Here is a 14,761-nt window from a genome sequence, read left to right on the forward strand (position 1 = left end):
ATCTTTTGCCTTAGCCTGGCTGCAAATATTTAAACTGATCCTGGAATTTACTTTATTCAATTTACTTTATTCAACCTATGTGGCTTAAGGTATATGACTGATTTAAGATGCAAGTTGATCTACCACATAAATATTCCCTTTGGACAACGATTAAACCCAAGAAGTCTAATCTGATGCCTGAGTCCAAACTCTTATATATATGTTGTTATGCATTAAGTTATCACCTAGAAAATTGATAGGTCCAAAACACTTGGTTTTCTTTCTGTGTTCTTTCTTTCATTTAAGAGCACTATATATATCCTGTTGGTCAAGACCAAAAAAAAAAAAAAAAAAATGGATATCAATCCTGACTTCTTCATTACTTCTGGCTACCTTTTGTAGGCTTAAAAGATTCTCTTTGTAGGTTTATAGATTCTCTCTATTTTCAAAATAGAGTGTGATCTTTTTAAAATAGAAGTTTAAATGCATATGTGATTCTAATAAATATTTTTGAGGCTCAATTTATGCCACTTCTCATCTTGATTTCGGCGTTCCTATTAAATTGAATTGTGGGAGGCCATCCTCACAAGTGATTTGAGTTCCCTCCCTGACTGGGTGAGAGGCCCTTAGACACAGCTGTGTCAGAGCTATTCCCCAACCTTCTCCAGGTCCTAGGGCTTGTCTGTGCAGAGGCGTGTCTGGCCACTGCCCCAAGACACAATCATTGCCCCTGACCTTGGGATGTTGCCCCCTTAACCTTCATTGGATGGTATTTTCCCTGGAATTTTTTGTTCCCCAATAAAAGTCCACTCCCTGACGTGTTCTCTCTCTCCCCCCTCCCCCCTTCCCCCTCTCCCCCCTCCCTCCCCCCCCCCCTGTCTCTCTCTCTCTCTCTCTCTCTCTCTCTCTCTCTCTCTCTCTCTCTCTCTCTCTCTCTCTCTCTCTCTCGCGCGCGCGCGCGCGCGCGCGCGCCTCTTCAGTAAACCTCGCTACGGCATTAGGTGGCTGGAGGAGGGAGCTAGGAGAAACCATTCTGGAGCTGGTTTAAAGGTTTGAACCTTCTTTAATGAAGCCAGCGCTGGTCACTGGGCAGATTGAATAATTTCATTCCTCAAAAGGTGAAAATGAGTTTTTTTTTTAAATCCTGAAATGCTCCTTTGTCTATGGCCGTGCCACCCTGCATGTGCCCCATCTCTTCAGAAATGCTCCTTCTCTGCCCAGCTTCTTTGTACCATTGCATTGCCTGGTCAGCTCTTACAAACTCTGCCTTCATTTAGCTACTGCTGTGTAGTCTAAACACTAAATCAACAGTTGATAAGACAGTGGGCAGCTCTAAAACCATCATGCATTATTATAAACGTTTGTTTGCTATAAGCTGCTTGAGCCCAAGGTAGCATCATTCCCACGTATATCTCATCATTTTCCATATGTATAAAAATACTGAAGAAAAAATAAATGGCAGGCTCACCATGAATTCACTTTGGAGTAAATGTGAGCTTGCCACGACGTCCCTCAGCTGTGACCTGGTGAGAATTCGGCTGGCTGACTGAAGGTATTCCATGGCCACCTTCTCCCGTGGGGTTGGAATAGCCACAAAGGGTTCAACATTCCCCAAGGTGCTCATGTCCAATGTAAGAGATACATTGGATCCTCGTCTACATGGAAAAATCACATTATTAGGTTAAACATCACATGAATTATTTTGATCACACAAATTGGTCATTTTTAAAAAATATTTATTTCTTAGTTTTCGATGGACACAACATCTTTGTATGTGGGGCTGAGGCTCGAACCTGGGCCGCACGCATGCCAGTGGGCTACCGCTTGAGCCACATCCCCAGCCCCCAAATTGGTCTTTTTGAAAATGCATGTAATTAAGCAAGAACTTTTACAGAAATAAGGACCAAATGTATTTTTTCTTTTGGTGCCATGATTGATAATAGCAACTACTCACAAATCCTTTATAGAAAACGGACAATTTTGTTTTTGCAAATAATCCAAATTGAGAACATGTACTATAATTTACTAATAGATAGAGTTGTTATGGAAATAATAGGGTGGCTAATTATATTTAGTGAAAAATTTAGGGAATGTAAACACATTTAAATTGAGAAAATCAGACATAACATAAACCAATTTTTACTTACACATATGTCTGAAAGTCCAGTAATAAATCATGTCATCATATAATATTTTTGACATCAATGTACTGTGCTTATGATTTTACTGGACATAGGAAGTATAGAGAAAAATATCTTAAGTGTACTCCCTATGAAAAAGTAGAACAAGGTAATGCTTCTATTGATTAGCTTTACTTAGCATTCCACAAAGTATACATATTTCAAAACATCATATTACACAAATAAACACACTTATACTTTTCAAATAAAACATAATAAAAATAAAAAACCATAATCTCTGTTTTGGTTCAACTTATTGCATTTCAAATACAATTTAAAAGTATAGGGCTGGGGTTGTGGCTCAGTGGTAGAGTGCTTGCCTAGGATGTGTGAGGCACTGGGTTGGATCCTCAGCACCACATAAAATAAACAAATAAAAAATAAAGGCATGCTGTCTATCTACAACTACAAAATTTTTAAAAGTATATATATATACACACACATATATGCATGTATATATATACTTTTTATACATATATATGTATTTTATACATATATATGTGTGTGTGTGTATATATATATATCTATATATATAGATATATATATGTATTTTCTAACTTCTGAATGAATCCTTAGCTTCTGTCTCCACCATTGCTTTATATATAGATGCATGTCTACGTGGAAATGTATATATGTACTGCTATTTAACTCTGTGGTGACCTATAAGAAACTGTAGAGATCACAGGCCTGTAAACTAAGCTCCAATTTATCTTCCCTTTATAATTACACTCCTTTCTTTGGGAAGTGAGGTGGGGCTCTTTCAGTATAAAGACCCCAGTATCCTGGGTGGAAGGTGTAAGTGATTCTTACAGTTAAAATAGCTGTAAGGAACATAACAGTAAAATAGCATGTGACAATGACAGCAAGGCTGTTCCTATAAAATAGCATGTGAGAGACTGAGGGTCAAAGACAGAGACTGCATTCATACTAATTGGGAGATTTAAAGGGGTCTTTGGAGTGTGTCAGGAGATTAAATATGGTGCCAAATGGTTGGTGTTGCACAGGAGGGAACAACAGATCAAAGCAAATAAGAGTAAAGACAGTAAGAGTAGATAGTAGGCCCAGAAGGTTAATCCCTCCAAATGGTGCTCTCCATACTTGCTATGGATTGGATTGCCACATCAGGAGATAGTTAATCGATTAGAGCCTAATTTTAAATTTTTATTTATTTATTTTTTTGTGTGGGTGTTGCTGGGGATTGAACCCAGGGCCTTGTGCATGTGAGGCAGGCACTCTACCAACTGAGCTATATCCCTAGCCTTAAAGCCTAATTTTAAACAATGGAAAAGTATGAGAATATAAAACCAAAAATCCACTGAACAAAAAGTTGCAGCTTCAGTGCAATTCTAGTTCGATAATTGTTTTTAAAGAATAATATCATTTCATTGTTTATTTTTGCATTTGCTTATTTATTAAATAAATAAAAAATATTGTGCTAGGGATTGAACCCATGGCCTCAGGCATGCTGGGTAAACACTGTACCCCTGAGCTATACGCCAGTGTTATTTTAATCTCTAAATAGTTTTAATTTCTTCTTATTCTTGATGGTCATTTAAGTGCTTGAACATTAATATTCCTTAATAATGTCTAATTATACAACATGGAACTTAGAGATGGACTTCTAATGGTTGGGATTTCTTGATTCTTTCTTTGAGAGAAACACTGCAATAATTTTTTTCTAAATATTCCACAGATGCTTTTGCTGTTGGTTTGATCATGTCTGTGTGTAAGTCCTGTGTTACCCATTTGCACATTTATACATACATATCACCTTATTTATTACACTATTACATGTTGTTAAAGATATTATTCCAGTGTATTCTTTCCTATTTTCCTATTGAATTTATCAAAGCCTGTGATATGGATGTAGGTCTTTCACAATAATCACTTGTACTCTTTCTTAATTTTGTACAGTTTTGACATTATGTATTTCAGTCAATGTGTCAATTGAAGAATTAAGAGTGATATATCTTAACTGTAGATCTTATCAATGTTTCTTTCCTATTAATTTTATATTTGTTCTCACATCTGACTTTAAAAAATTTTAATATTGACATGTCTGGCTTTTATTTTGGAGTGTCTCTGAAAGATGTTTTCTCATCTTATTATTATTCTTTTTTAATTAATTACTATTTTTTATTTTTTTAATTTGTTCTTTTTAGACAGTATAATGTATGTTGACATATCATATATATATAGAGAGAGAGTATAACTTCCCATTCTTGTGGTTGTACTTGATGTGGAGTTACACTGGTCGTGTATTCATATATGAGCATAGAAAAGTTATGTCCTATTCTTTCTACCATCTTTCCTATTCCCATCCCTCCATCCTTCCCTTCATTCTCCTTTGTCTAATCCAGTGAAATTCAATTTTTCCCTTTTGAATTATTGGGTCATTAATTAGGGAAAAGCATTCTGAACGCCTCATAAAATAATGCATATTTTATAGAGGGATGAGTGTCTCTCCCCTCCACTTTTTAAATTTTTTGGTTGTTAGTAGTGATATCATCAGGGCTTCTTGTGTTTCTTAATAGGAGGTAAAGAGCTGAGGAGGAGCAAAGAATGGTTCTACTTTTAGACCAAGAATTTCAATATATTTTTAGTGGGAAAACAGTTTTTAAAGTTCCTTGTTCAATTTCTTCTGGTCACTAATTTCATGAAAAATCTTTCCCAATTACAATAATGTTTTCTATTGGCCTTACCTTTTAGTATATTTGTGAGGATTTGACTTTTGCTGGTTTCAATAGATATTTTAGTAAGGAGTGGTGAGATGCTGTCTAAGGGTTGCTAATCACATGCCATTTTGAATTATGATTGCATTTAATTTTAAAGACAAAAGTATCTACAATCTGTCAATGGAGTAACACCAGAGCCACTCTAGGTTTAGTAGGTGGTGAGGTCTCTTCCACCCAGTTGAACAGTGCAGATACACAAAGGAGGAGTCATTTGAGTTGCGCCCTGAAGGTAAAGGTTCAATAGGTAAATTTTGGGGAGACAATTATTTCAAAGAGAGAGAGCGTGGAAGGAGAAAATGATAAGAGAACTTAGAGAAATGACAGAGAAGCAGTTTGATCAGAAGTTCAGTTATGTAAAAAACATGGTTTGGAAATGGAAGTCAGGATCAATTATCCGAGATGAGAGGGAGGCAAGAGTTGAGAACCTCTAAAGCTACAGGAAGTCTGCCCAAACCCAGGAACAAAAGGATCAGAACATGGAGGTGTGTCAACTTCTGTTTTGGCTTCCCAAGGCACTTCCTGCCCAAACCTGAGAGATCCCATGTCTAAGGTCCATTTGCTTTAGTGTGTAAGTAATAAGGGAGTCTGTGCTAAATTGAGACCCAATGTAGCATTTTCATGTAAACTGAAATGTAAACTGTCATCCTGGCAAGGGAAGGAAGAAAGGAAACTAACATTTGTTAAATATTTATTATTTGCCAAGTATTATCATAAGGACTTTCACATATGGTAGCTCAATATTCATAGCCCTCTGCAATATTACTTCCTCTCATTTTATAGGTGAAGAGATCACCAATTTAGAAACCCAATGTGGATGTATAACCGATGTGATTTTGCAATCTATATACGGGATAAAAATGGGAGTTCATAACCCACTTGAATCAAATGTATGAAATATGATATGTCAAGAGCTATGTAATGTTTTGAACAACTAATAATAATAAAAAAGAAACCCAATGTGGAGCAAAGATTCAATCCAAGTTACAATATAAAATCTGAGCTCTTTCATCTTTGCCTCCCAAAGCAAGGAGTAGGGTGGGCAGATTGTGATAGACTACAATGCCCTACGTGAGGGGAAAGTCAAGTCACTGGAATGCAAGTATTTGTACCAGTGTTCTGGTACAAATTTTATCTTCACAGTTAAACTTGTCTGGGCTCAAATCTTTCCTCTCCACGCCCTTGTGGTGAAACTTCGGTAAGGCCGTCTAGACGTGCTGCTTTTGAACTTTCTCCTTTTATGAAAGAAACCCTATCTCAGAGGGTTATTAAAAGGTTAACTGGATAATGTAAGTAACTTGCTTGTGATGCTTGGCTATTATTAACTTTGGGTAATAATGGGCAAAGTCTTACTTAACTGTCACATTTAGTTCTCTAAGGGATCTATTTTAGGAGGTCTTTACAAAAACTTGAACATTGTTTTTACTGAGATTAATGCTTTGAATTCAGTGGTTATAATCGACACATTTGTTACTAAAGAAAAACACATCCTTCTTGATAACCTATTTATCTTAAAGTTTCTCTTTATTATGGCAAATTCATTTCCCCTGAATCCTAAACAACTCTAAAGCACTTTGCCTCAACACCTCAGACAATGTTTCAAAGTTCACTTATGGAGTTAAATTTGCACAAGCTCTTGACCTCACAGATAGCATTTTCCACAAAACAGCCCTTATCATGGTAAGTACTCTCTGTCCTGTCCGTGAAATATGATGGTAGGATGTCATGACCTTAGAAAAAAATTTTTGCTTTTGTTAATTCTTATTCTCAAGGAACGGGCAATATTTAGATTAAGTGAAATATGGTGGAATTAGGAAATCTAATCAGCAGAATAAAAAAGAGAAAAATATTTGGGCACTTCCTAGTCAGGTCTTGTGCTTAGAGAGAAGAGATTAAATATACTCATGTTTTAATTTTTTCATTATATAAATAATGCAAGTTCATTAGAGGAAATCTATAAAGTTTAGAAGTTGTAAAAAAAGGAATTAAAATCACTCATATTCATGTATTCTTTACTTACATTTAAATTGACTTTTAAACTTTGCTGTTTTGTGGGCAGCGATGTCAGTGGCTTATTATTTTATTTCTTTGGTTAAAGATGAGGATAAGCTAGATTTTCATTTGTTTATGTAGGTCTTTACCTTTGAGAATTTTCTGTTTATTCTCTTCATTCTCTTTCCTCATTTTTATATTGTAACATTAATATATTTATTATTGACTAGGCTGATGTTTATATATGACATTGTCTGATGTGTATGTTGCAAACATATAGTTTCTTATTGTCTTGAAACATGAAGAATTGTTTAAAATTTATATTTATGTTCAGTCTATTGTTAATCTTTCCTTTGTAGAGGATTCTTGCATTTCTTTAATTCAGAGGATTTTTTCTCTTGAAATTTAGTTTCTTAAATCTTTTAATGTATTTATAATTTATTTTGGGGTATGGGAAAGGAAAAATCCTCAAGGTCTTTTTTGTTGTTGTTGTTGGGGGGTACTAGGGATTGAACTCAGGGGCACTTAACCACTGAGCTACATCCTCCCCCTGCCTTTTTTTTTTTTTTTTTTTTTTTTTTTGCATTTTATTTAAAGACAAGGTCTCACTGGGTTGCTTAGTGCCTCATTTTTGCTGAGGCTGGCTGTGAACTGGTGATCCTCCTGCCTCAGCCTCCTGAGCCGCTGGGATTACAGGTATACACCACTTGCCCAGCTTCAAGGTCTTTGTTTTCTTTTCAAACAGGTTATCAATATTCCAACACTTTGCTGAAAAATCTAGAGAGGGATATGATTTATAAAATAGGAATGTTAAGTTATTTGTTTTTGTTTGGTACTGGGGATTGAACCTAAAGGCACTTAACCGCTGAGCCACATCCCCAGTCTTTTTTTTTTTTTTTTCTTTTGAGACAGGGTCTCACTAAATTGCTTAGGGGCTCACTAAGTTTCTGAGACTGGTCTCAAACTTGCACTCCTCCTGCCTCAGCCTCCCAAGTAACTGGGAATACAGATGTATGCTATTGAGCCCAGTTGGAATGCTATAACTAATGAACTGAAAGGTAAAATACCATTTTACTGAACTAAGAGAATATGAATTTGATCAATCAAATCCATAAACCAAAATGGTAAGAAGTGAGCATAGAAGCAAAAAGACATTTCAAAAGCAAGTCAAACACAATTATGGAAAAATAAAAACAAGATAGGAAAATATCTAAAGGATTTAGAGGAAAAAAAATCAATAGAAATAGTAGAAGTCTGAGACCTTTAAAAAAAAAACTGTGCATAAGTAAGACAGAACTTCTATTGAAAGTCTTGCTTCTATTTTGTCATGTAGCTGTGAACAAACTGTTTAGCTTTTTTAGTGCCTCATGATTGCTGTTGGACAAAAGGGAACATAATAAAAAGCTTTATCGAGCTGCTGCTGTAGCACCAATTATTATTTATGCCAAAAAATAAAGAGGAGGGAGGAAATTCAAAAGATACCATTGCAAACAATTGAAGGAAAAAGCAAATTCTTAAGGAAAGCTAACAGGAATGCAATAAACATTAACATGCTAATTTCAATTAAGTAAAAAGGAAAACATGTCTAAATATTGTGGGCCAGGGCCACACATCCAGTTCAGCAAGAGAATATAAACATTTCAGCTGAAATTGTTCAATTCCTATTCATTGTTTCTAGAAATACAAGAACACTACAGCTGAGTGTTGGCAGAGCTGAGAAACCAGGCATTTATTTTCCTAGTAGGTGAGGGCCAGAACTTTGGGTGTTAGAAGCTGGATTTAGGGGGCTGGGGTTATGGCTCAGTGATAGAGCTCTTGCCTAATATGTGTGAGGCACTGGGTTCGATCCTCAGCACCACATATAAGTAAATAAAAAATAAATATCCATCAACAGCTAAAAAATAAAAGTAAAAATAAAGAAGCTGGATTTAGGCAGAAGGGTACAGTTTCCTGTGTTGTGTGAAAGAGACTAATTCTTAATTGTGCTACTTTTTCTGTAGTGTTGGCCATGGAGTGCTATGAGACTTCAAGCCTGGCACTTCATTCAGTACCCAGTAAAGAACAGAAATGGGAGTAGAACAAGATGAGAGAAATGGCTAGTCTGCCTGCAGTGTAGGAAGATGTACTTCTCAGACTCCTGGATGATAAAATTACTTTTCAGTGGGAAATGGTGGCAGCTGTTTATCTTGAAGTACTTGAAATGAGAACAGAAAGATATGCATCTTAATGATTATAAGAATTTCATAGAGAGTGAAAGCAAACAGATTTGATCTTTGAGAATGTTTTTGATTTTGTTTTAAAAAATGTATAATTTGCCCAGAGCCGTCTTCATTAGTATATATATCTTTCACATGATAGGAAGAACTTTAACACTTTCTTCTCTCTAGATCTAAAAATGTGAGTCCTGAGGCCTTCAGCCCAACCTTGCCTCCCTGTGTGTTATAATAGTTCATTTGAATAACAAAGGATAGGAAAAATGGTAAAATGGAGAGATGGAATTCCTTTACTACATGTGGATTGACTGGCCACCAAAGCTCTTTGCAACTTCAAATTCTTTGGCTTTTAAGTACCAAGGGTTAATAGTATTTAATTAGTAATATGCTGTTTCCATCTCTCTCTCTCTCTGTCTCTCTTTCAGTCCTGGAGATTGAACCCAGGGGCACTCTTCCACTGAGCCACATCTCCAGCCCTATTTTATTTTTAATTTTTAGACAGGTTTTCACTAAGTTGGTGGGCCTGGTCTTGAACTTGTAATCCTCCTGCGTCAGTCTCCCAAATTGCTGGGAGTATAATCATGTGCCGCCAGGCCCAACCTATTTTCATCTCTTTATCTTCAAGTAAATTATATGTAGTACCCTTTTTCTGGACCACTTGACAGATGAGAGTGAGGAGAAAGATACAAAGCACTAGGAAAGTTATTTATTGTGACAAAATTTCAAGGTTACTAATCTCTAGAAGCTGTAATAAATGAATAGGTCCTATATAATAAGTATAAAAGATATCAGGTCTGGGATCTGGAAGATAATAAATTTCACTCTAAAGTAAAAAGAAAATCTTGTAATATATTTAAAGAACATTTTTGGTGTAGAAATGTGGGAAATGATCCATTTTTCTACCTGAAATCACCTACTTCATTAGATAGACTGTTGCTCTTCCTTTTAAATGATTTGCATAAAAGTTTTTATATTTGTACCATGATATCAAATCTTACATAGGCACATAGGACAAGGAAAAATTAATAAACCTTTATTATTTAAAAATAATCACTTAAAAAGCATATAAATTGAAGTTGTTGCATTATTCTTTAAGTACTGCCCTTAGGATCTGAGCTTAAATTGATACTAGGTCACTTTGCTTAAACTCACTTGATCTCAAACTCCTTAATTGCAAATAAGGATAATGAAACTCATGGGGTTGTTTCACATTATAAAATGTAAGGAAGGAAAAAATATGTGAATTTTTCCAGCACATAATACACATTTGCAAATGATGATGATGATGATAATGATAATAATAATAGTAATAGTAGTAGTAGTAATCTTACTTCACATACATAGCTGGGAAAGTGGTGTGGGCATACCCTGATAAATATTTGAAGAAGTTAAGGTTGGTAAAATTGGTTAGTGAGTGAAAGTTTGCAGCAGTGTTGTAAATATAGCAGTGATCACTTGAGATGAGACCATTTTTCATACCCCATAGACTTAAAAATTTTACCTCATGTGTTTATAATTAGCACACTGTTTTCTAATCAAAAGGCATATTCACTGCAGAAAAACTAACAAGCATAGATAAAAAGAAAGAAAATTATCCCATAATAATGATACTTAGAGGAATTGCTGATAACATTTTGTATATGGTCTTCAAGTCTTTATATGTATGTCAATTACTCAATATATTATTTTATGTTCTAATTTTTTATAAACTAAATATATCTTGAATGTCTTTTTATGTCTCAGATTTATTTAAATGCTATTTTCAAACATTTTTTAGTATCCCTTTGTGTGGATGTAACAATTGTCTATTTAACCAATATCTTATTTTTGGACAGTAAGTTATTTTCAGTTTTTTACCATTATAAACAAAACTGCAATAAACAACCTTGTACTTAAGTATGAATTTCCATGCTTATTTTTTTAGTTAAGGCATTTAAAAAACTAACTCAAAATCTCTGAGTTTGAAGAAGTTGCTGGACACAAGGGGCATGGAAGAAAAATGAAGCTGGACTCTCGGGGTCCTTTGATGCTGACTTAGTTTAGAACCTCTTCATCTCTGGTCCAGACTCTTCCAGTAGGTCTGGACTTACTTCCAATAAGACTTCCTATCTCTAACATCTCCTAGTTCAATATTTTCTTGCAGATTTTACTGGAATGAAATATGATAATAAAACCCCAACTAGCAGCCCTTCAACTTACTATGCTTGCTAATCTACTCCCTGTGTTTTTCTCTAGCCTCATCTGTCACATACTACCTTTTCCTGAGCCCCTGGCAAGCAATCAACCTGCATCTCTGTTCCCTATGCCTCAAATGAGCTTGCTCTCAATTCCTTCAGATCCTCTTCCAAATCCTAGGGGCTTTTTCATAGAGCAGTTTTTCTAAAATGTCTCTAATATATACCATAATCATTAGAAACGATCTGCTCTAAGTGTGAACTCCTGAGGGCAAAGACTTGGCTTTAATCTTTTCTCCCTCTGTACCACTGAATACATAGAAAGCAACACGTATTGCCTGCATAGATGAAAGTTTGCAAATAAACGAGTTAGAATAATGCTAGGCACAATACTTATGGTCTGATGGCTCTTCCAATCCTTCTGGAAACAGGGGAATTTGAAGATCCTGGTGGAACAGTTTTAAAATTTGAGTGAAGAAGCTAAGCTTATGCAGGTACAGTAAATGCTACAGTTGAGGTCTAGTTTAGTTTGAGTCTTATTTAAATATCAATAGACTGAGCATTAGCATTCTAAAGACTTATGGTGATTTTGTTCATACAAAAAAAAAGTAGTGCTTTGTTTTGTAATCAAGTATGATTAATTTTTACTCTCTCTTCTTTGGCATTTGGTATTGTTTTGACTGTCACTCATGGTGAGGAGGCTGTTTCCCTTTTAAAAAAAGAACAAAATGATGGTGGCTCTAATTTTAGTTCCCAAGTTTGGTTCTTCCTAGTTCATATAATTAGTTAAGAGAAAGATGATGCGGGAGAAACATTAAAAGTTTCAATGAGTAAACCAATCTTTCTGAAATGAGGACTCTCTTTCAATTTCGGTTGATTGATATACAAATATGAACATACACACACACACACACACACACACACACACACAGTATTTTCTAAGCCACACAATACAATTGACTCCCTGTCTGCTTACATAATCATTACCAAGAACTCTTTTAGTACTTATTATTGCAGGTAAGTTAAATATATTCATTTACTTTCAAGACCAGAAATGACATACATGAGAATAATTAGCTACAGAATTCAGCTAAAATATGAATCATCAGAAATTATACAACATTTTTTTGATGTTAAAAAAAGGACTCAATAAACTGGAAGTAGAAGGGAACTTCCTCAACCTGACAAAGGTCAAGTACAAAAAAGTCCACAGCTAACATCATACTTAATGATGAAAGACTCAGGCTTTCCACATAAGATCAGGCACAAGACAAAGTCTGCTCTTCCAACATCTATTCCATATTGTACTGGTGCTTCTAGCCATTGCAATTAGATAAGTAAATGAAACAAAAGAAATCCAGATTGGAAAGGAAAAAGTAAATTGCCTTTTTTTTGCAGATGACACAAATTTATATACAAGAATCTCCAAGGATTTCACACACAAAAAATGTATTTTAAGTAATAATCAAAGTGCAAAAAGTTGCATGATACAATATCAAGATGAGAAATTAATTGTGCTTCTATATACTAGCAAAGAATATAAAAATCTAAATATAAAAATCTAAATATAAATCTAAAAATGAAATTAAAAAATAATTCCACTAAAGTATCATCACCTGTGTGCACACAAATACATACCCACCCCCCAAAAGGGTACCTTATATTGCCTCAGAATAAAAGAATAAAATATTTAGGAATAAAATTTTCAAGAAATCTAAAACAGATACACTTGGACCTGTACAATATCACTGAAATAAATGAAAGGCCTAAATAAATGGAAGCACTTACAACATTGACATGTTGAAAGGCTTAATATCATTAAGATGGTAATACTTTCTGAAATTGATCTACAGATTCAGCTCTACCCTTATCAAAATCCTAGATGGTGTTTTTTTGCAAAATGAAAAAGCCTAAAATCCATGTGGAAATGCAAGGAACTCAAAATTGACAAAATAATCTTGAGAAAGAACAAAGATGGAAGACTCACTATCCCCGAGTTCAAATTTACTATGAAGTTAACAAAAACAATGAAGTATTAGCATAAAGACTGACATACAGATCAACAGAATTGAGAATCAAGAAATAAGAAGAGACATTGAAAATCAAAACCATAAAAAGATTACACTTCATAGTTGCTAGGAGGGTGATAATGAAAAAGATGGACAATAAGAACTGGTGAAGATGTGGAGAAACTGTAACTCTCATATACTGCTAATGGGAGTGAAGAATGGTTCAGCCACTGGTGAAAACATTTGATAGTGCTTCACAACATTAAGCCTAGAGTTACCATGTGGCCCAGCAATTCCACTGTTTCCAAATTAAAAGCATATGCCAACTCAAAAACTTATATGCAGATGTTCATAGAAGAATAATCCATAATAACCCAAAGTAGGACCAATCCAAATATCCATCAGCTGGTAAATGGATAAACAAAATATGCTATATCTACAAAATGGAATATAATGTCCTATAAAAAGGAAGTGTGCACTGATACATGCTACCATATAGATGAACCTTGAAAACACATTACATAAAAGAAGCCAGACACACCAGACTACATATTGTATGATTCCATTTACGTGAAATGCCCCAAATAGAAAAACCTATAAAGATAGAAAATAAATAGGAGTTGCCAGAGGTTGAGGAGTGGGGAACTGAGGAGGGAATGGCTCATGCATATGGGGTTTCTTTTGGAGGTAATTAAAATCTTCTTGAATTAAATGTTGGTACAATATTTGATAAGATCTTATATTTGATGTTTGTTAACAATTTTACCATAGCATCATTTTAATAATGAAGAGTTTACTTTTTGAAAGTTTAATAAAAAATGTTGATTGTAGAAAAATAAAATAGGAAAAAAGAAAAGAATGGGCCAGAATTACTGAAAACATTTTGCAGAAAGACTCTTTCTGCCTGTCAAGGGCCATAAAGCTTCCATGGAATATATGCATTTATCCTGCAGGGACGGTGGCAACTCTTATTATTTTTAGCTGGTGATAGATACGTCTGGAAAATTTTGTTTTCAACCTATATATGTGTTTATTTAACAAAACTGAATATTTATGAGTAACATCGTGTAGAACAGGAACAATGTATGTCAGTAATGATAAATTTTCACTATGGATTTATAAATGAAATTATAGGAACATTTTATCACAGTTCAAGATTCCATATATCTGCATTGCTCTGCTAGTGTAGTGATAGGGAGCAAATTTCCTAGTAAATGTATCTGTAGCAGCAATTTTTCTTAATACATCTTTGAGATGTGATGTGGTGCCCTGCCTTCACCTTTGATGTGTGTTTTTCAGTCTCTCTTCACACCTGTGTGCACACAAATACATACCCACCCCCCAAAAGGGTACCTTATATTGCCTCAGGATTTAGACCCTCTGCTTGTTATATGTTCACAATGGAAGAGTAAATTTCCTTATTTCCATTCCCTCTGGTTATGGGGCATAGAAGGTTGCAGGAAAAGAAAAGGAAGAAAAGTG

At 34.8% G+C, this 14,761-nt stretch overlaps 1 protein-coding gene across 3 annotated transcripts in view; it reads right to left on the bottom strand.

The window, feature by feature from the left end:
- The window catches only part of Ptprr (protein tyrosine phosphatase receptor type R), a 258,417-nt gene that overhangs the window by 45,991 nt on the left and 197,665 nt on the right, over positions 1–14,761 (bottom strand). For all 3 annotated transcript variants that reach the window (XM_076853110.1, XM_076853109.1, XM_076853111.1), the window contains one exon: positions 1,448–1,634. In XM_076853110.1, the coding sequence (XP_076709225.1) occupies positions 1,448–1,634 (187 nt within the window). The remainder of the gene's footprint in view (positions 1–1,447; positions 1,635–14,761) is intronic.

This window comes from Callospermophilus lateralis, chromosome 4, assembly GCF_048772815.1.
Source record: "Callospermophilus lateralis isolate mCalLat2 chromosome 4, mCalLat2.hap1, whole genome shotgun sequence".
Taxonomy (NCBI): domain Eukaryota; kingdom Metazoa; phylum Chordata; class Mammalia; order Rodentia; family Sciuridae; genus Callospermophilus; species Callospermophilus lateralis.